The sequence below is a fragment of the Camelina sativa genome, chromosome 11 (assembly GCF_030686135.1).
Source record: "Camelina sativa cultivar CO46 ecotype springtype chromosome 11, ASM3068613v1".
Taxonomy (NCBI): Eukaryota; Viridiplantae; Streptophyta; class Magnoliopsida; order Brassicales; family Brassicaceae; genus Camelina; species Camelina sativa.
This window is the reverse complement of record NC_141890.1, coordinates 14,541,465-14,563,062: the sequence shown is the minus strand read 5'-3', so window position 1 is coordinate 14,563,062 and position 21,598 is coordinate 14,541,465. Positions and strand designations below refer to the sequence as shown.

The 21,598-nt window shown below is 42.5% G+C and overlaps 2 protein-coding genes, 1 non-coding gene and 1 pseudogene across 3 annotated transcripts; 1 reads left to right on the top strand and 3 right to left on the bottom strand.

Annotated features, from left to right (window-relative positions):
- Positions 1-510: 510 nt before the first annotated feature.
- Positions 511-1,155, bottom strand: LOC147933994 (uncharacterized). Its single transcript, XM_087472425.1, has one exon. The coding sequence runs from the start codon at positions 1,153-1,155 to the stop codon at positions 511-513; it is 645 nt and encodes a 214-aa protein (XP_087328551.1).
- Positions 1,156-6,380: 5,225 nt separating this feature from the next.
- LOC147933993 (uncharacterized) lies at positions 6,381-7,356 on the bottom strand. The gene is made up of 2 exons (XM_087472424.1): positions 6,841-7,356; positions 6,381-6,788 (listed from the first exon to the last, which is right to left on the bottom strand). The coding sequence occupies exons 1-2, from the start codon at positions 7,354-7,356 to the stop codon at positions 6,381-6,383; spliced, it is 924 nt and encodes a 307-aa protein (XP_087328550.1).
- A 4,442-nt stretch (positions 7,357-11,798) lies between these two features.
- LOC147933992 (small nucleolar RNA R71) lies at positions 11,799-11,904 on the bottom strand. The gene has a single exon (XR_015573441.1). It is a non-coding gene; the product is annotated as a small nucleolar RNA R71 (small nucleolar RNA).
- Positions 11,905-12,330: 426 nt separating this feature from the next.
- Positions 12,331-16,893, top strand: LOC147933991 (uncharacterized; annotated as a pseudogene).
- Positions 16,894-21,598: the final 4,705 nt, after the last annotated feature.

The following is a 21,598-nucleotide window of genomic DNA, read 5'->3' as shown; positions in this document are numbered from 1 at the left end:
ATACATCATTGATTAGTATATTATGTGATATATTTTTAATTCAAAATGTTTTTTGAGCCAACAATTTTAGTAATTAAAAAATTATGCAGAAATAAAAGTAAAATAGTTGGCTTAATGTGTTCATATAAATATTTTCTAGGTGGTGATAAAGAATATATTTGTAACATTAGAACATAAAGTATATTTAAGTATAAAAAATACATTTTTAATAGTAACATACATAAAATATTTGTAAATGGATATAAATCAGTGTATTATAACAAAGATAAAATTGATAAATAACAAATTTTGATATATTTTTATTAAATTTAATTTAATTTATAAAACTTTAAACCCGCACATCGGGCGGGTCCTCATTTACTGATGGATAATCTTATGAACATGACATATGGTCTATTAAGATAACTAGCATCAGTTTAAGCTTACCAAACCAGAGTATAACCAAAAGTGAATTTATTTTTTCCAACTGTTTGCCCCTTACTCTTTTTTTTTTGACAACAAAAGATTAGCTCATGTGAGCCAATAAGGTGGAAAGTTGTTTACATACAAAACATGGTGCGGACTTATACGCGCCTTACGCGCTAAAGCGTCTGCACATACATTCAAAATTCTAGAAATAAAAGATAAAGAGAAAGAAGAAAACTCCTCCCTGTCAATCTTGATATCGGCGAGGTACATCGAAATAGCCGGCCAGTCTTGAAGAGAAGGCACCATCTTCACCAAGTCTGAACAATCAGTATAGAAAGCTACGTCCCGGTAGTCATGTCCAATCATACAACGCATAGCCCAGATGAAAGCTTCTACTTTAGCATGTAAGGAGGAGAGACTTTGTCGGAAATTGGTAGCTCCCATACTGTGCGACAAATCCTCAGACGCTGTACAAAGCCATCCTGCACCTGCAAACGTGTCACCGACCTTCCAAGATCCATCAACAAAACACCGATGGCCCGAGTAAAAGGTAGAAAGGGGAGCTGCAGCCACCCTCACCCGAGAGTTAGAAACGACCGGACCAGAGGGGAGATCCTCACTCTGACCCTCTTCCTGTGCCTGCTGCCAAGATAACGCCTCACCCGCTGCTATCCTGAAAATCTCCCCAGGCTGCTCATCCTCATTTACGAAAACCCGTGCATTCCTGGCTTTCCATATATACCACATAACCCAAGGGAAAGCGGATGCTTGAGAACCCAGATTTTTTTAGCCTAAAAAATGATCCATGTTTGCATACAAAGAGTCCGTGGGAAAATAAATTGAACCCACCAGAACACGAGATAAGGCCCACACTTGCCGAGCCGGTGGACAAACAAAAATAGCATGATTTATTGTTTCGTCATCAGCCCCACACCATGGCAACCCAAATCACATGCTATACCCCGCCGTCTCAGAGTAGACGAGACAGAAAGACAGCCAGACAAAACTTGCCACATAAAATGTTGTAGTTTAGGTGGGCATTTAACCTGCCAAACACTAGCCAAAAGCGGGGTAATATCTGGACCACACCCTGGAACTTGAAAATTCCACGGTGCTGCCCTGCGTGCCGTATAATATCCAGACTTTTCCCAGACTTTGTAAAATGCCACCCTAGGGAGTCTGCCGATGGGCAACTCCCTAAAGGTAAAGCCCCTATCAAGTCGACATCCATGGGATAAAAATGCTCATGAAGCAGATCTATACGCTAGGAATTCATTTGACGGTGTCGGATGGTCCGCAAAGGGACCCGTACATAAAGCTGGTCTTGGGGATTGAGCCGGAATCCAGGGATCAGTCCATATAGAAATGGTTTCCCTGGAGCCCACTCTTTTAATGAAACCTTTGTGTACCAAAGATCGAGCGGATACAATACTCCTCCACCCATACGAGGGAGAGTATGACGTAATTGTTTCCATTGGATTGGAGTTCCGATAGTACCTACCTTTGAAAACCCTGGCAAACAGTGAGTCTGGAAACTCAATCAGCCGCCGTAATTGCATAGCCAGCAAAGCTGAATTAAAATCGTCGACATTCCTAAACCCCAAACCGCCTAGTTGCTTACTGCAACATAAGTTCTCCCAAGCAAGCCAATGCATACCCCCCTGACTGACCATTTGTACTCCACCAAAAATTCGCCACTGCACTAGTAAGTTTGGATGTGATCGTTTTCGGTATCCGAAAGCTAGATATCACAAAAGTCGGAACAGCAGTCGCAACAAACTTAATCATTACCTCTTTCCCTCCTTTGATAGTAACTTCGCCGTCCAACCAATTGTCCGATTTTGAAGTTTATCCCGAAAAAAAGAGAAAACCTGTGTTTTAGACCCACCTAAACTCTAAGGTAAACCCAGATATGAACCCATGCCGCCCAAAATGGTTATTCCAAGAACCCCCTGCATCTTCGTTCGTACCCCTCATCAACCGTATGACCAAACTTTACCGAAGACTTTGCAAAATTAATTTGCTGTCCTGAGACGGCCTCATACTGCTTTAAAATATCTAAGATAGCTCCACATTGTTCCTTTTCAACCTTACAAAAAAATAAACTATCATCCGCAAATAACAGGTGCGTGATTGGTGGGTATTTGTTGGCCACCTTAATCCCAGTGATCAACTTACCCATCTCTGCTTTCCGGATATTAGCAATTAAAACCTCCGTACATAAATTAAACAAATAAGGAGATAACATGTCTCCTTGCCGTAGTCCCCACTGAGGAATAATCAATCCATTTGGTTGGCCACTGAGAAGAACTTTATACTCAACCGATGTAACACAAAACATGATCCAGGAGATCCATGTCTCCGCAAACCCCATTTTTTGAAGTAGCGCCTCAACAAAAGCCCACTCTAGCCTGTCATACGCCTTAGTCATATCTGTTTTTATAGCCATAAATTTCCCCTCACAAGATGGATTAGTCCGTAAACCATGAAACATCTCCTGAGCAATCAAGATATTATCGGAAATCAGTCGGCCTGGAACAAAATCCGATTGAGTTTCAGAAATAAGAGCCGTTAGAACCGTTTTAAGCCGCTGGCACAAGATTTTTGAAATAATCTTATACCCCACATTACACAGACTAATAGGGCACAATTCAGTCATCCGGGTTGGCTTTGCCACCTTTGGAATTAGACAGATATGCGTACTATTTAAACTTTTATCAAAAACCCCTTCGGCAAAAAACCGATTGACTAAAGACACAAGATCATTATTGACAACCATCCATGCTTTCTGAAAAAACAAAGCTGTCATCCCATCTGGGCTGGGAACTTTATCCGGATGCATCATAAAAAGAACCCTCTTTGATGCGGACATCAGAATTAAACCAAACCGGAAGCATGGCGAACCAACCGGTCCACACACCAAACCGGTCCACGAAGAGCATCTTGGAGATTCTTTTCCTAAATGGAGTTCTGATCAAGCACAAAGAGAAGGGTTAATTCTTCATCATCAAATTAACCCTAAGGAGTCCAATGGTTCAAGAGGGATCAAGCATCAGCAAGTCAAATTATCTCATTGTTGGGATATGACTGTTGCACTCTTTTTCCCTTGTCGAGGATTTTTCCCACTGGGTTTACCTAGAAAGGTTTTTAATGAGGCAACACCAAGTCATCAAGGAATCACTTACCATCCATCTGATTCAAAGATGACACAAAAAGTCATAGCTGAAGTACTTGTTGGACTACTCGCTGGAGATGCTGAACTACTCGCTGACAGACATGCTGAACTACTCGCGAATGAATCAGACATCATTGCAAGCTATGAAGAGTTTCGGCCTTTTGACACTTGGACCAACCCTAGAGGAAGCCCACACACCTATTTGATTCACCACAAGTCCCCAGCCCATGGAAAACAACCCAAGATAAGACCCAAGTCCAAACCACCCTTTGAATCATGTCTGTTGCTCTACTTGGAGCCAGATAAGGAAACTTCCATTTGCCTTCACTTGGACGTGCCTCAAATCTACATATGGGACCCAAGAGAGCCTCCACATACACTAGAGAATATTTGGAGGATATTCACATGCAATAGTAGCCATTGGATCAGGCGGATTCAATTCTATTATTACTTGCCTTTCTCGGACCTAACTGTCATCAATGCACAACGACTACTTCCTATTCTATTTTTGAGCATATTCGAGTTTCCACAAGTGCCCAAGAAGCTTCCAAGACGTCACCACTTCCTCCCCAAGTTAACGAGATACAAGGCACACCTCACTTGCCTTACTTGGACTGATTCTACACTTAATGGTCCAACATCATATTTTCATTAATTATTGTGATTTGTGTATTCTTTCTAACTCTAGAACGTGTGTAATTCGCCTATATATGCTGATCATTAGTCTCATTGCAAAGCACCCTTGATCATTTTAAAGTAATAGAAACGTTTTCTTCTTTACAAAGTTTGAGTCTTTGTATTGCTTTGTTTTTTAGTTCTTTGTGAGTGATTCACTTAGTGCTTCAGAATCCTGCGGAATAAGTTTGTTGAGTGATTCAACATCCTTCATTCGTTCATTGATCGAGTGTCGATTATCCCGCCGATTGAGCGAGTCAATCACCCATATATCCATCGTACCACCCCTTGATTCACGAGAGAGTGCTTCAGAGCCAGCTCGTGAATTCCACCTTCCGCAAGATAAGCTTGGAATCTCTTGATCCTTGTGTGATCTTAAGTTGGAGTGATTCCAATCTTATATCACTCTTTACCTCAACCTCTGTAGCTGGGCCAAGTAAACGCACATTCACCTTATCTGTAATTACAGTTTTAACCTCACTTAGGGCGTCCTCAAAATTAACCGGATTAATGGAAGTAAACAAATCCTCAAAATACGACACCTCTGTATTACAGATTGCAGCATCCTATGTAGACCAAACATTATGCTTGTCATACAAACCAGTGATTCGATTACGTGCTCGTCACTGCTTAGTTTGTGCATGGAAATACTTAGTATTTTTATCCCCCACCCGCATCTATCGATTCCGGCTCTTCAAATACCAATATACCTCCTCATCCTGATATGCCTCTCGCAGCCGGTCAGTTAGATCCGAAATTACACTTGGGGGAGATGCATCATCTGCCTGAGCGATATCCAATTGTCGTTTCAAATCCTCAATCGTATCCCTACCGAAAGGGACCTGCGCTTTGCACCACCGAGAGATCTCCCGTCGACAATTCACAATTCTGTCCACAAAATTGGTTGATCCCTGATCAGGAGCACCATCCCAACCGTATCAGGAAACAGATCGTGCCAATCCTCATTACCCAAAGCCCTGTCCAACCTACAACATATTGGTTTTTTATCCCGCCACACTCGCCAAGACAAAAAGTCCCCAAGATATGGAAATTCCAAGAAACCACAGTCCTGAATCATTCCATTAAAAGCAAGAAAAGAAGAAGCATGACGGAGTTTCCCACCACGTTTTTCATGATTTTCTGTTAATTCATTAAAATCACCAATAGCAAACCAAGGAGTTGTTCGTGACGAACTGATCCTTAATAGCCGTTCCAAAACCATTTCACGTTTCTTAGGGACCGGATCGCCATAAACAAATGTTAAATTAATTGTGCGCCCTTTGTAAACCGCCTCCACATCAATCAATCTATTTGACTCAAATAAAATTGAAACATGATAATCCTCTTGATAATAGAAGAGAGCCAGGCCCCCACTACAACCAATCGGTTCCACTGTTTTTAAAATTTTATAACTAAAGTGGTCTACAAATTTTTCCAAAAACGAAAAAAATTTCTTCGTTTCCATGAAAAAAAGAAAGTTTGGCTGATGTCGACCCCATAAATCCCTTAGATTTTCAATAATAGCCTTATTGCCAAGACCTTGACAATTCCAACTCAAAATCTGCATCTTCCAATTATAAAAAATATAATAGGTCACCCTGCAGAACTACCATGATAAATAGGCAAGGTATTAAAACCAATAACAAAATAAAAAACTCGTGACCATAATAAGAAATAAAATCCCGACCAAAAAAAGAATTGAAAGAATCCCATTTGAATAAACCAACCAACTGGTTTAAACATCTTGAACACTGTACCTCGTTTTCTGTAAATAAAAAACCACTAACCAAAAGCACACCACCGATAAATGAAACATTGTAAGAAAGATGGAGAAACAAAACGTAAAGAAAACCGTGGCAAGGGTTTATTAATACATGGAAAAATTGACTACAACCACAATTATCCAAAACCAGATAATCATAACTAACAAAGGGAAAGAGAAGCAAACAACAACTAAAACCATACGGAACAACCGATGGTGATTTATTCAGAAGCAGAAAATTATGCAAAACGGAAGAACCTATGGTAGAAAAGAACAAAGACTGCTGCCAAGCAGAAGACTATCTCCTTGTAAGATGGGAGGAGAACCCACACCCTTGCCAACACCTGCTGACGACTTGCATTAATCAGCCGCATTACTCGGAGGCTTCCCTCCCTGGTGAGAACCCGCTTTACCCATCAGTCCTGCACCCTTAGTGACAACCTTCTTACGAGGCGACTCCATAGTAAACATGTTCCGCTTCTTGGTACTCACCCCTTGGAGAGGCCCCCTACCCTTGACCACTTTAGACCGCGATGGTTGAACCGTACCACCAATCTCATCACTTGGGAGAGTGTCCTCAGAGATATCCTCCGCAGACCCTCTTTGCAAAGCCTTTGACCCCCGACCAGAGAGATCCTCAACATTAACCTCCTCCTCCGCCAGAAGGTCCTCCGTTCCCTCGGCTTCTTCTCCCCCCTCAGGGGATACCTCTGTTTCAGTGCCCCTCTCCTCCGGGATTGTACCCAGAAAAGCTAGCAATTGATCCTCCTTAAGAGGGAAATCTTGAGCCAGAAAGTCACCCAACATCCGTGAAAGTCACCTCCTGCTGCATCAGCTCCATATCGTTCATATCAGAATCACTTACCACCACTGTCCCTGGGAATAAATTCTTGCGAACCCTCCTATCAGAAACCCCTACAGGAACTGGCGCTACGTCCACAAGCTGACCATCCGAGACCGCTAAGTCTTCCAAGGTAGAGCCCAAAAACGCATCCAACATATTTTGTTCATTGTCCGAAAACTGATGCCCCACCTCATTGGTTTTGAGTTGATTTAAACCACTGGCTGACACATCCAACTGTTGGCTTGAACTTGTAGGTGCCTCAATTGTACTCCTATGTTGCTTCACCAACCATTCCACAGCCTGATAACCCCTTTTGCCATTCTTTGCTTTGTTGCCATATCCCTGTTTATAGCGGAAGTTGGTAGCCTGAAGACCTGACCCGCGACCATTACCAGCAAAAGACCCTTGATGAGATACCCCTGAACCCTGACCACTCAAGCCCCCACCCAAACCAGGATTGTGTAGCACCCTTATAGCTCTGTAACTTGTCATCTTGTCGAGGCTCCAACCGGGCATCCACCTTCTGCTTCCCATTGTCCCTAAGGAGGGGACACCGCGAAGTCTCATGACAAAGACTATTACACCGCCGACAAAATCCATATAACCTTTCATACCTCAAAATAACAGTAGTCACCTCCCCACTATGGAACTCTACTGAAGCATCAAACGACAAGGGTTTGAACCCATCCAACATAACCTTTACACGGCCATTATCCAGATCCACCTCCTCTACTTCTCCCAGATCAGAGCCAATATTGCGGAAGGTTTCATCAGCCCAAAAATGCAAAGGAACTCCCATAAATCGAATCCAAAACTTGATAAAGTAAGGATAACGTTGATCGACCACCGGCTTCCAACGTACCAAAGACAGCATCCAGTGATCAAAATGAAAAGGCTCCATCTTCAAGATCTCCTGAATATCCTCCTCATGCTCAAAATCAAACTGAAATCGACCCATCCCCAGATCAGCACCAACCACTCTCTCCTCAACCTTCCAAATCCGAGGTAGCATGAACAGCAAAGCCTTCATATCTTGCACCGCCGGGTTCATGCACTGCCCAATAAGGGTCTTAGAGTAACCCTCAATCAAGGCAGAGTTATCAAACTGTGGAACCTTGATCTTAGGCTTGAGACCAGTCCCCGAACCACTCACATTTTAGCCCTGATTCAGCAAAACACTCTGAGACATAGTTTCCCCGAAAAGAAAAAAAAAGAACAGAGAGCAAAAGACACACGAAACACAACTCCCAGAAAAAAGCCAAAACTAAACCTCTCGAAACCTTGAAAAGATAAAACTAAAAGGATTGTTGGATGAGGAACAACCACATCTCGTGAGGAGAATAAGGAAACTGAATCCCCCATTCCTTCATACTCCAACAAGCCATCCCATAACCGGAATCCCAACCAGATGCACATAGAGCACCAGAGTAAAGAATCGTAATCACTCTCAGATCCCTCATATCAATAACCAGAATCATAAGAGCCAAATCGCTCAGATCCAAACGTGTCATCCTCAATAAACAAAGAACAGAATCAACGCCGAAAAATCTTGGCACCAAACAAGACATAAAAATGTCACCTTCCCCGAATGTCCGTCGCAACAGAACCGAAGAGAGATCTGGTACCAGGGAATAAAACCCAGAAAAAGGAAACCTGTAACAATTGAAAATCCATCTCAGATCCGGAGAATCATAACCCGTACCAATAATCACAACCAAAAAGAATCTCCAGCGGAGATCCCCCCTCATAAGCAAGAGAAACACCCCAAACAGATCCCCAAATCAGATCGACCTTTGCACAGAAATCATCGCCACGAGAGAGAGCTTTTCTCTACTTTTTATGATTGGTCTGAATTAGTTTGCCCCTTACTCTTCAGTTTTTTTATTTAGAATTTGGAGAGTAGCCTGTCTAGCAGATAGGCTTGAATCTGTCATATTATTATGAACGTCTCACTTCGACATGAGGCAGCTTTTGATTGATTGCTCATTCTAGCCACCTTCTTACGTTGGAGAAGAACAATGTATGAGTTGACATACCGTTATGTCTTCTTTTGCAGCGTGGCAATAAGCAACATAACTGCCAACCCTTGTTTTGTAGTTCGCACATTGTCTTGCTTTCTTGTATTTTTTCGACTTTGGCTTCTATAAGCAAACGCTAGCTTCTAAGTCAACTCTAAAGCATGGAGTGATGACATATGGTGCCATGTGTCCAACTTCTGGAGCTTCAAATATAATTGTTGTCACTCGTGTATCTTAAGTCTCTCGTCGAATGATTTTGCCCCAGCCACAAATTAAAGATATTTCTTATCTTCTTTCGTGTAACGTTTAGTTAAGGATTCTTTTTCTCAATGAACCAAAATAAATTGGCACAAGCTTTGACTAAATAATGGTATAGTCGAGATCACTTGGCTTCCGTAGATGTCATTGTTTTTCCATTTATTGCCTTCCTAGCCATAGTATTCCCTTTGATGTATTTTTGAAGTTGTATACATCTTGTTTGTGTGAGTCTTCGCATAAGGGGTATGTTTTTCCACAGAACAATAGTCATCTATTTTTGTCGAGTGAGTTTTGTGGATGTTTGTGGCTTTCTATGTGTCAAACACCTTTAGAGGCCTTGCAGACTTCAGTAGCAAGCGTTTAGATGACTTCTCTTTTCTGCACGTGAATGTCAAGCTCTTGTAGAAAAACACTTCGATACTAAACTTTTAGGTGCTTCTTATCAGAGATAATGTGTATATTATTATAAGTTTAGGGATCTACTTGTAATTATTATTGTAACCCTAGTCCCCTATGTACTATATATAGGTGTGTGTAACTCACTGTTATTAATTAAGCATTATTACCGCCTCTATATGATATCAGAGCAAACGATCAGACCTAAACCTAAATTTTTTTAAACATCACGCCTCCTTTATGACTACATCCAGCAACGCATCTCCTTCCACTGGTGAAGTTATTATGACCTCTACCAATCCTCTCTTCAATGTGTCCTCGGCAATGTGTCCTAATGTGTCACAATAGAATTGATGTGTCTGTATTTTATAGGTTTTAGCCATAGTTTTTATATTTGTTTTGAGTCTTTTATTGAGTCAAAGTGTGCTTTAGAGTCTTTTTAGTGTTTTGTGAGTCTGTACAGATTCTAGGCTACTTTGGGAGGAAACTGAGTGTTTTGGGGATGAAGACATACATCTGGAGCCAATTTGGTGAAGACTGATCGGACTAGTAAGCAGATGGAACAAACACAGAATAAGCGTCCAGGATCGGCTGATCCTCATTCGGATCGACCAGTCCCGTACCTGAAGCAACTTTTCCTTTTTCGTTTTAAACCGACTTTTAGGGTTTTATTTTACTATTTAATCACGAGACTCGACCTCTAGAAAGACAACTTTTATTCTACGCAGCTTTTGAGTACTTTTAAGCTTGGGAGAAGATCTTTAATCCTTTGTATCTCTTTGGAGAAGATTTCAGAACCCTTTTACTTCTCTTTGCAATTCAATTATGATTTCTTCATCCTTGTTTTGCTGTTCTGTTACTTCTATATGTCTGAGTAGTCTCTCTGTTGGGTTTCAGGTTTCAAAAAGGGGTTTTCATGATTCTTTGAATTTAGGTTGCTAGATTTGGGATTGATCTATTGTGTTCTTCTTCTATTGTTGATTATAATGCTTAAACTAGATTAGCTACCTAGTTTATGATTGTAGGTTAAATTCATCTAGGCATCAAAAGTGTTGTTGAATTACTTGAAAAGAACATAGGAGAGCAAGGTGATCCTTAGCCAACGAAAGTTGAAGTTAAGGCACCTTGTGAACAAAATCAAACTTGAACTTATTGCTTGCTAGGATTGCTTAGATTCAAACGACAGTTTAGAGTTTTATCACTTCCTTGCATAGATAACTAATGCTGCGACAGTAGGTTAGTTTTACATTCGAGATTTGAGTTCAAGAACGGTATCTAATGCTTTCCCAACCTATCATCTAATTTCGAGATTGAGTCCCCTAACTGATTCCCTACGCCCAATACTTTCCCTTGATTGCAAAACTTTTATTTAAATTCTGCTTTTAATCAGTTACTTGAAGCACAATCTTTCTTTTTGCCTTAGCTATATTCAAATCTATAAAAATTTCATAGTGTATCGCTTGGTCTCTGTGGATTCGATCCTGAAGTGTTACAACGATACCACTAGATCGTGGTGGAGTACACATTGGGTTCAATTGACCTGTTGATCAATTTGGCGCCGTTGTCGGGGACCAAAACGTTGCCTTTGAAATTTTAGATTCACGTTTAGTCTAAGGTTTATTTTATTTTAGTTACTAACGAGTTCGTGCAATCTTATTTCTCTGTTTCTGGTGTATGCATACAAGGAGTAACAAGAAAGCCGATTTTCATATACTAGGAAACAGAGAGTTAGCACAGCTTGAACGCGAAAACCGGAAAGCAAGAGCCCAAACCAACCCTATGGCTGACGGAGAAGAAGCAGAGGTTCGTCCACCAAACCCTCCGTTGGGGCTCATCCAAAAACAACAGAGGCAGGAACAGCAAGAGCTAGCTGCACCGAATCCGCCAGCAAGACAAGCCACCTTGAGCGATGAAGATGCTCATAACAGGCTGTTTGCTAATCGATCTGCGATTCAACCACCCGCTCCTGCGAGGCAAGACTATGAGATTAAGCATAGTCTAATCAACTTGGTTCAGAATCGTGTGTTCCACGGGTTGCCATCGGAGAGTCCTCTGGATCACATCGAAGTCTTTGAAAGACTGACCAGTACAACGAGGTCCAATGGTGTCCCCTACGACTACCTAATGTTGACTCTGTTCCAGTTCTCTTTGGCGGATAAGGCATTGAGATGGCTGAATCTACTGGATCCTGGATCGCTCACCACTTGGGCACAATGTAGAGCAGCTTTCCTGAACCACTTCTGCACTAAGTCGCGCTCAGCCAAACTGCGAAGCAAAATAACTACATTCTCTCAAGGAGGCATGGAGACATTTTGTGAAGCATGGGAAAGGTTCAAGGAATATCTTAGAGACTGTCCTCATCACGGGTACACCCAAGAGAACCTGATGAACATTTTCTATGGGGGCATCGAATAGAAGTACCCGATGGCGTTAGACACAGCCAGCAAAGGAGACTTCTCCACCAACACCGCAAACAAGGCCAATGCATTGATAGAAAATCTTGCGGCAAGCAATAGCAATCACGGTACAGACTATGATCGTACAGTTTGGGTCAATGTAGTCGAGACTGATGCTATTAAGGACCTCACAACCAAAGTGAATCTCCTACTGAAAAGAGATCACCAAAACGTCAACTTGTGCGAGGAACAGGCTGGAGGATATGCAGATTTCGGAGCTGAAACTTACCTTGAGGGTACGGAGGAGATGAACTACATAGGTGGACAAGGAAATTATTAGAATCGGGGCTTTAACCAGAATTTCAGGAATCATCCTAATCTGTCCTACAGAAGCAACAATGTCGAGAATCCCCAGGATTAGGTCTATCCTCTGCGACCTCAGTAGAGTAATTTCGCACAAGGCTTCCAGAACAAGGGAACAGGCTTTGGAGGATCGAATTTTCAGCAGAAGCCTCAAGTCAATAACTTCCCACAAGGTTATCAAGCAACTGCACCATAGGCCGCAACCCCGCAAGAGAGCAAATTGGAACATATGATGCATGCTCTGATGGAGAATCAAAAGAAAAACGCCACTGAGGTGACTGTCAAGATCAACATCATTTATTCTGAACTGAATGGGAGAATAGATTCGTTAAACTCTCACATGAGAGTGCTGGAGAACCAAGTGGCGCAACGAGAGTCAAGGCACCTCCAGGAACACTTCCAGGGAAAAACGACGCTAATCCAAAAGAATTCGTGAATGTCATCGCCCTTCGAAGCGGCAGGGAGCTTACAGAACAACAACAAAAAGAAGGGATTGACCGATCTAATAACAAGACTGGCCAATCTAAAACACAAAATCAGGAAAGCAACCCTGACGAGGTTCCCAACCAAGCTTCTGATGATATTGAAATCCCTGGTTCAGCTACTGCTGGAGGAGAGCAACCCTGGAAACCCCAACAACCTTATGTACCTAAACTACCTTTCCCTACGCGTCGCAAGTATGAGAAGCTGAAATCAGAGGTAGGAGAGCTTCAAGTCAGACTCCCTTTCATCGAAGCAGTAAGGATGGTTCCATCTCTCAAGAAGTACATGAAGGAGATCCTCACTGATAAGCTCTGTTTGGAGAAAGGAGTAATGTATCTCACACAAGAATGCTGTTCAATGCTCCAAAATAGAATGCCGGAAAAATGTGGAGATCCAGGACCGTTTACTCTGCCCTGCACAATAGGAGATCTCAAGTTCAACAAGTGCCTCAGTGATATAGGAGTGAGTGTGAGCCTGATGCCACTCAGCGGTGCGACGCGACTTGGTCTTTACACCTTCAAACCTACCCAAGTCACCCTAGTCCTTGCTGATCGCTCTACTCGCCGTCCAGAAGGAGTATTGGAGAACTTACCGGTTCAGATTGGGAACTGCTACATACCCACAGACTTCATTGTTTTGAAACTCGATGAAGAATCCCAAGAACCCATTCTACTTGGAAGACCCTTTTTAGCCACGGCTGGTGCAATGATAAACGTCCAGGAAGGTAAAATTGATCTGCACATGGATGACTTGGTCTTGAGATTTAACCTAGAGAAAGTGGCCAAAAAACCCACAATTGATGGCCAAACCTTCTAGGTAGACACAATAGGGGAAATAGCTGATGAGATCTATGACGAAGTGTGTACAAGTGATCATCTGGCCGTCGCATTGACAAAGAAGGAACCAGAGCTGGGATATCTGTCTGAGGGGACTGAAAACATAGCAAGAACACTCAATGCTGCGGCAATACTGAAACATGAAGTCATATTCGTCAATCTGCAAACTGGACTGACTGATCCGGAAACTGGACTGACTGATCCAGCTCCTCCTGTGGAACCAACTGATAAGGGCGATGGATTGACCATTACAGGCGATGGATCAACCGATCCCGAAACTTGCTTTGGGACCAAGTCGAATCTGGAGGACTCGACCGAACTCAAGGCTCCAAAGTTGGACCTAAAACCACTCCCTGAAGGGCTAAGGTACGCTTATCTTGGGCCTAACTCCACATATCCTGTTATCATCAATTCTAACCTGAACAATGTTGAGACCGCACTCTTGCTCTGCGAGTTAAGAAAATATAAGAAGGCTTTGGGCTATTCCTTAGATGATATTTCAGGTATATCACCGGAGTTATGCTCACAACAGATTCACCTTGAAAACCCGTCTAAGTCGTCCATCGAACACCAAAGGACGCTAAACCCAAACCTCAAAGAAGTGGTGAAGAAGGAGATCCTTAAACTATTGGGAGCCGGAGTTATTTTCCCAATCTCTGACAGCACTTGGGTGAGCCCAGTCCATGTAGTGCCAAAGAAAGGAGGAGTGACAGTAGTCGCAAATGAAAGGAACGAGTTGATCCCCACCAGGACGGTAACAGGGCATCGAATGTGCATCGACTACCGCAAGCTCAATGCAGCCACCAAGAAGGACCACTTCCCCCTTCCATTCATTGACCAAATGCTTGAGCGTTTAGCAAACCACCCTTACTACTGCTTCCTGGATGGTTATTCCAGTTTTTTCCAAATTCCGATTCACCTGGATGATCAGGAGAAGACCACCTTCACATGCCATTATGGCACATTCGCTTACCGACGGATGCCTTTTGGATTATGCAATGCCCTAGCCACTTTCCAGCGCTGCATGATGTCAATATTCTTCGACTTGAATGAGGATATTATGGAGGTGTTTATGGATGATTTTTTGGTGTATGGCTCATCTTTCTCTTCCTGTCTGTCTAACTTGTGCAAGGTTCTTCAATGTTGTGTGGATAAACACCTTGTTCTTAATTGGGAGAAATGCCATTTCATGGTCACCAATGGGATTGTCCTTGGCCATCGAATTTCTGAGAGAGGAATAGAAGTCGACAAAGCCAAGATAGAGGTGATGTCCAGTCTACAACCTCCAAAAACCATGAAAGAAATACGAAGCTTCCTTGGTCATGCTGGATTTTATCGAAGATTTATAAAAGATTTCTCCAAGATAGCTAAACCACTCACCCAATTGCTATGCAAGGACATCTCCTTTGAGTTTACTACAGACTGCTTGGAAGCTTTCCTAACGATCAAGCAAGCCTTGATATTGGCTCCAATAGTCCAACCACCCGGTTGGAACCTGCCATTCAAAGTTATGTGCGATGCAAGTGATTTTGCTGTTAGAGCAGTTCTGGGACAACGCAAGGATGGTAAGTTACAAGTTGTTTACTATGCTAGCAGGACACTCGATGGGGTGCAAACCAAGTATGCCACAACAGAAAAGGAGCTACTCGCCATAGTCTTTGCGTTTGAAAAATTCAGGTCCTATCTGGTCGGATCCAAGGTCATTGTGCACACAGATTACGCTGCATTATGATACTTGTTAACAAAAAAAGATGCTAAACCAAGGCTGTTACGGTGGATCCTGCTTTTGCAAGAATTTGATCTTGAGATAAAGGACAAGAAAGGGGTCGAGAATGGCGTGGCACACCACCTTTCTAGGCTGAGAATTGATGAGGAGATCCCCATAGATGACCGACTACCTGAGGATAATGTATATGTGGTTGCAGCTTTCATGGATTGCTATAAGGAGAAGGCTGATGCCAAGGTTCTTCAACAGATAGGTAATGATTCCCCATGGTATGCTGATATCGCAAACTACTTGTATGCTACAGAAGAACCTCCGAATTCACTGGATATGCTAAGAAAAAGTTCCTACGAGATGTGCAACGTTACTTCTGGGATGAACCTTATCTCTACAAGCATTGTGCTGACGGCCTCTACAGGAGATGCGTTCCAGAATCAGACATTCAAGGGATCTTTTTTCACTGTCACAGTTCTAACTACGCAAGACATTTCGCTACCTTCAGAACCGCGACAAAAGTGCTCCAAGCAGGCCTTTGGTGGCCCACCTTATTCCGAGATGCACACGACTTTGTCTCCCAATGCGACTCCTGCCAGCGACGAGGGAACATAAGCAAGTGGAACGAGATGCCACAAAACTTTATTTTGGAGATCGAGGTGTTTGACTGTTGGGGAATCGACTTCATGGGGCCTTGCCCGCCTTCTTATGGAAATCTCTACATACTTGTGGCAGTGGATTACATTTCCAAATGGGTTGAGGCTGTAGCAAGTACTACCAATGGTTCGAAAGTGGTCCTCAAGATGTTCAAGCACATAATCTTTCCACGGTTTGGTATTCCCAGAGTGGTCATAAGCGATGGAGGAACTCACTTTATCAACAAGCTCTTTGCAACTCTTTTACAGAAACATGGCGTGACACACAAGGTCGCCACTCCTTACCATCCGCAAACCAGTGGGCAGGTCGAGATCTCAAATCGAGAAATCAAGAGCATCATGGAGAAGACGGTCAACTCAACCAGAAAGGATTGGTCTTTGAAGCTCGATGATGCATTGTGGGCGTATCGGACCGCTTACAAAACACCCATCGACACTACTCCTTTCCGGCTAGTTTATGGGAAGTCATGCCACTTACCTGTCGAGTTTGAATATCATTTCTTATGGGCGACTAAGCAGATGAACTTCAACGTCAAGACCGCAGCAGAGAGACGCCTTATTCAGCTGAATGAGCTTGATGAAATTCGCATGGATGCTTATGAAAATGCCAAGATATACAAGGAGCGGACCAAGGCCTTACACGACAAGAAGATTATCCCCAGGGACTTTGCTGCAAATGATTTGGTTCTTCTCTTCAACTCGAGGCTGAAGATTTTTCCTGGTAAGTTGCGTTCTCGTTGGTCCAGACCTTTTCGATTCAAGGAAGTCATGCCTTATGGTGCTGTTGTGCTTTGGGACCAAGAAGGTAAAGAATTCACTATCAATGGTCAACGCCTAAAGCCGTACCTGGCGGATTATGATCCGATAGAGACCTCTCTCCCTCTGGAGGAACCCCAAGCTGTTTAGGCAGCAAGAACAGTCAGGCTCGAGACTCTAAACAAGTGCTACTGGGAGGTAACCCACAGTATTTGCGTTCGCTTACCCTTCTCTTTTAAGTTTTGTTTTCTTTCCTTAGGAAATTTGTTATTTTGTATCCTTTACAGAGACACTCGAGAATCACGTTTGGTAGTGAGCTTTATTTTCAAGAACAGGTTCGACACGCAGAAGATGTGAATCCCTTTTCAAGAAATGTTCCGTAGCCGTCAGGATCAGCCAGCTAATTTTGGATTGACTGATCCCCGTTCCAGGTAAGTAAATAATCGAGAGAAGTAAAAAAAAAAAAAGGTAAGGAGAGGGGAAGGAAGGTAATTGGTATTCCGGGTTTTTGGACTTAAATTGAGCCGGGTTAAGTCCGGATTCGTGTTCAAATTCCCAATCATAAAACCTAATTTCTTTTCTCTCTTCCTCCTTTCTCCCTCGCCAAACCCTTCTCCTCTCGAATTATCCTTTGTTTTGATTCAATTTTGGGTTTCTACCACTCGGTTTTTCATCCTTTGTCCAACCCATTTGTTGTATCAATCGGCCGACCAAGGTAAGTTCTTCCTCTCCCGATTTATGTTCGATTTTTGGCGATCCCAAGGTTTAAATTTCTCAATTTTTCTTTTGAGATTTGTGTTATTCTCTCCTCATGTTTCCAATTGATGCGTGAATTAGTGAGATTAACTGTCCTAACTGACTCTTGGAACTAGATTTCGGCTGTTGAGGCTTGAATTTAGCATAGGCTTGTTCCATGGGTTGATTAGCATAGGGAATTTTAGATTACCTTCCTTTTTCTCACATATTGGTTACTTCCTATTTTGCAGAGGATGCCTAAACGTCGTTGAAGTGGTAAGGAGACTGCCACTCCTTCCGAGGAACCACCAAAAAGGGTTTGGGATGATGAGGATACTAAATGTTTGAAGCTACTCAATCAGTGCAAGCTGGAGCCAACTCATTTTGTTGACCGGGACCTTTTTAAACGAATGGGTGTATTAACAGACTTTGATGAGTTAGTCTAGAACATGGGGTTTGGTACTTTTGCTGAGAAGGCATGGGACTTGCATGAGCGGCTCGCACGAGAATTTCTCGCCACTGTACAAGTGGATTTGCCAGAGGGAGCTGACACGGTGGCTGAGCATTGTTCGATCAGTTTCTTCTTGCTCAAAAAGCACTATATCATCTCCATGTTCGATCTCTGCGAAATTGGTTTTCCAAGAAACAGACTTTGCAAGATGGAGAAGCTCGACAGTAGGACGGAAATTTGGAAACTGATTGGAGCTGGGCAATATATCTCTCGTGGAGCTAGACAGTCTCGCATCCGCAACCCATTCCTTCGTGTCACTGCAAAGTTCCTGAGTAACACTATCTATGCTAGGGCTGAGACTAGCACATTGCAGCTGCCTGAGTTGTGGATGTTTTTCCATGGTCTTCGTAGGTTCTCCACGCCCCGGATTCGCCTATTTACCAGCAAACTCATGACGTTAATTTTGGATTCCTGCTTGCTAAGGAGTTTGAGCAGGTGCGGAGGAACATGGTTCATGCTAAGAATAAGAGAGTTCTGATCGGTAGCTTGGTGACTCCTATCATCGAGTATTGTGACTACTTCGGCTTCAACGCGGAAGTTGCTTTATCTCAAGCATATGTTTACCAGGGAGATTTTGGTGCGTCACAACTTCTGCTACCGCTTTAAGGACAAGGCTGGTCACCTTCGCTATATGCTGATCCCTAGGCCTTTCTGTACTTCACTTCGTAAAACTCAGAACATCGACTTTGATCCTCCTGCTGATGCCGTTTGCGATATCTACGACGTTCTTTTGGAAGGGGAACGTGAACCTGCAGCCACCAGATCCCGTAGCGGCACACTCCCTGTGGTTGCATCTACATCTTCACATCCGTCTCATTCCCTTCCACCATTTCCTCCTTTCGATGTGAACCAGTTTGTTGCTGCCACACCTAAGGAGCCACCTCACTCTGAGTTTGAGAGTTGGGTATATGACACTCAGAGGAAGAACAACCTGTTTCTCACTCGACTGGCTACTTGGCTTCAGGCTCTTGCACCGTCCTGTTTTGCCCCACCACCGGCTCCCACGCTGCTAGTGACGACGAGGACGCAGCTACTGAGCCTCTCGGCTCTGACCATTCCGCGACCTCCTTGCCTTCTCGTTAGTTCTGACCAGTTGCTATTTCTTTACGGTTTCTTCTTTTTCTTTTTTAGGATTTTTTTTTCTTTTTTTTTTTATTGTCGGAGGTTTCTTTTCCTTCGCTTTTCTTTCACACCGGGATGGTGTGAAGTAAGTCCGGGGGAGGGATGTCTCCAAGTTACTAATGTTGTTTTCTTTTGGTTTTTCTTTTCCTTTTATCGAGTTCTTCATCAAAAAAAAAAAGAAAAAAAAAACTTGGAAATTATGATCATTTCTAGGAATCTTTGCTTTGATCTAACACTCTTATGATTACTTTTGTACCTCTGATTTAGAATGAAGCTTGGAATGAACATGAGCAGGCTCAACACGCCCCAAAAGACACTCGCCAAGGAGGACAATAAATTGAACCAGAAGTTGTCTCTAGCTTTGATAAGACTTAACCGGATTTGATTTCTTACCTTGGGGCTTGGTATACATCGGACAAGACACCTCCCTTAAGCCATACAAGACATGCATCTCCTCACAAAGTATGCTTCCCCTCTCTCTTCCCTTCAGTACTCAGTAAAAAAAAAAGAAAAGAAGAAGAAGAGGATATAGGTAATAAAGAAGTGAACCGAGGGTTGTGCGTAAACCCGTGCATCCTTCGAAATTCATGGAAACCTGTCCGCAAGAAAAGAGCAAAGGATTGATAAAAAAAAAATGATACCCTAGAAAATTAGGGAGAAATCAATCCTTTGAAAGTGAGAAAAGAGAGAGGAAAGGAAGCATATGAAGGAGGTCTTGGGCGATAAAAGGTTGAAGGAGTCAAAAAGTTCAATGATCGATACTCCCATGGTAAGACCGCACCTTTTACTAATCTGATGTAGAGAGACAATGATGGGGAGACTGAAGGTTCTCTAAGGCTGTGGAGTTCAGAGTAGGGAGTGTTGATCCTAATCATGGGCAGAGTACAAAAATTAGTTCTTAATTTGATTTGATGAAGAGTGCAAAGATGAGGTTCCCAAGCATTTGTGAGTTTCCACTTACAAACATTTTCTCTGTTCCTGAGTTTTTGTCTGTTCTTGCTTGAGGACAAGCAAAGATTCAAGTCCGGGGGAATTGATGTGTCTGTATTTTATAGGTTTTAGCCATAGTTTTTATATTTGTTTTGAGTCTTTTATTGAGTCAAAGTGTGCTTTTAGAGTCTTTTTAGTGTTTTATGAGTGTGTACAGGTTCTAGGCTACTTTGGGAGGAAACTGAGTGTTTTGGGGATGAAGACATACATCTGGAGCCAATTTGGTGAAGACTGATCGGACTAGTAAGCAGATGGAGCAAACACAGAATAAGCGTCCAGGATCGGCTGATCCTCATTCGGATCGACCAGTCCCGTACCTGAAGCAACTTTTCCTTTTTCGTTTTAAACCGACTTTTAGGGTTTTATTTTACTATTTAATCACGAGACTCGACCTCTAGAAAGACAACTTTTATTCTACGCAGCTTTTGAGTACTTTTAAGCTTGGGAGAAGATCTCTAATCCTTTGTATCTCTTTGGAGAAGATTTCAGAACCCTTTTACTTCTCTTTGCAATTCAATTATGATTTCTTCATCCTTGTTTTGTTGTTCTGTTACTTCTATATGTCTGAGTAGTCTCTCTGTTGGGTTTCAGGTTTCAAAAAGGGGTTTTCATGATTCTTTGAATTTAGGTTGCTAGATTTGGGATTGATCTATTGTGTTCTTCTTCTATTGTTGATTATAATGCTTAAACTAGATTAGCTACCTAGTTTATGATTGTAGGTTAAATTCATCTAGGCATCAAAAGTGTTGTTGAATTACTTGAAAAGAACATAGGAGAGCAAGGTGATCCTTAGCCAACGAAAGTTGAAGTTAAGGCACCTTGTGAACAAAATCAAACTTGAACTTATTGTTTGCTAGGATTGCTTAGATTCAAACGATAGTTTAGAGTTTTATCAATTCCTTGCATAGATAACTAATGCTGCGACAGTAGGTTAGTTTTACATTCGAGATTTGAGTTCAAGAACGGTATCTAATGCTTTCCCAACCTATCATCTAATTTCGAGATTGTTTCCCCTAATTGATTCCCTACGCCCAATACTTTCTCTTGATTGCAAAGCTTTTATTTAAATTCTGCTTTTAATCAGTTACTTGAAGCACAATCTTTCTTTTTGCCTTAGCTATATTCAAATCTATACAATTTCATAGTGCATCGTTTGGTCTCTGTGGATTCGATCCTGAAGTGTTACGACGATACCACTAGATCGTGGTGGAGTACACATTGGGGTTAATTGACCTATTGATCACTCTTCAACGTCAACACATCCAATGTTACCAAACTCAATGACACCAATTACTTGATGTGGAGCCTCCAGATCCATGCTTTGATTGACGGCTATGAACTCGCTGGCTACCTTGATGGATCTCACCCTGCTCCGTCTCCCACCATTACAACTGATGTTGTCACCGTTCCAAACCCAGACTTTGTTTTCTGGAATCGCCAAGATCGCCTACTCTACAATGCTTTGCTTGGTGCCATGTATGCTCCTGTTAAACCATT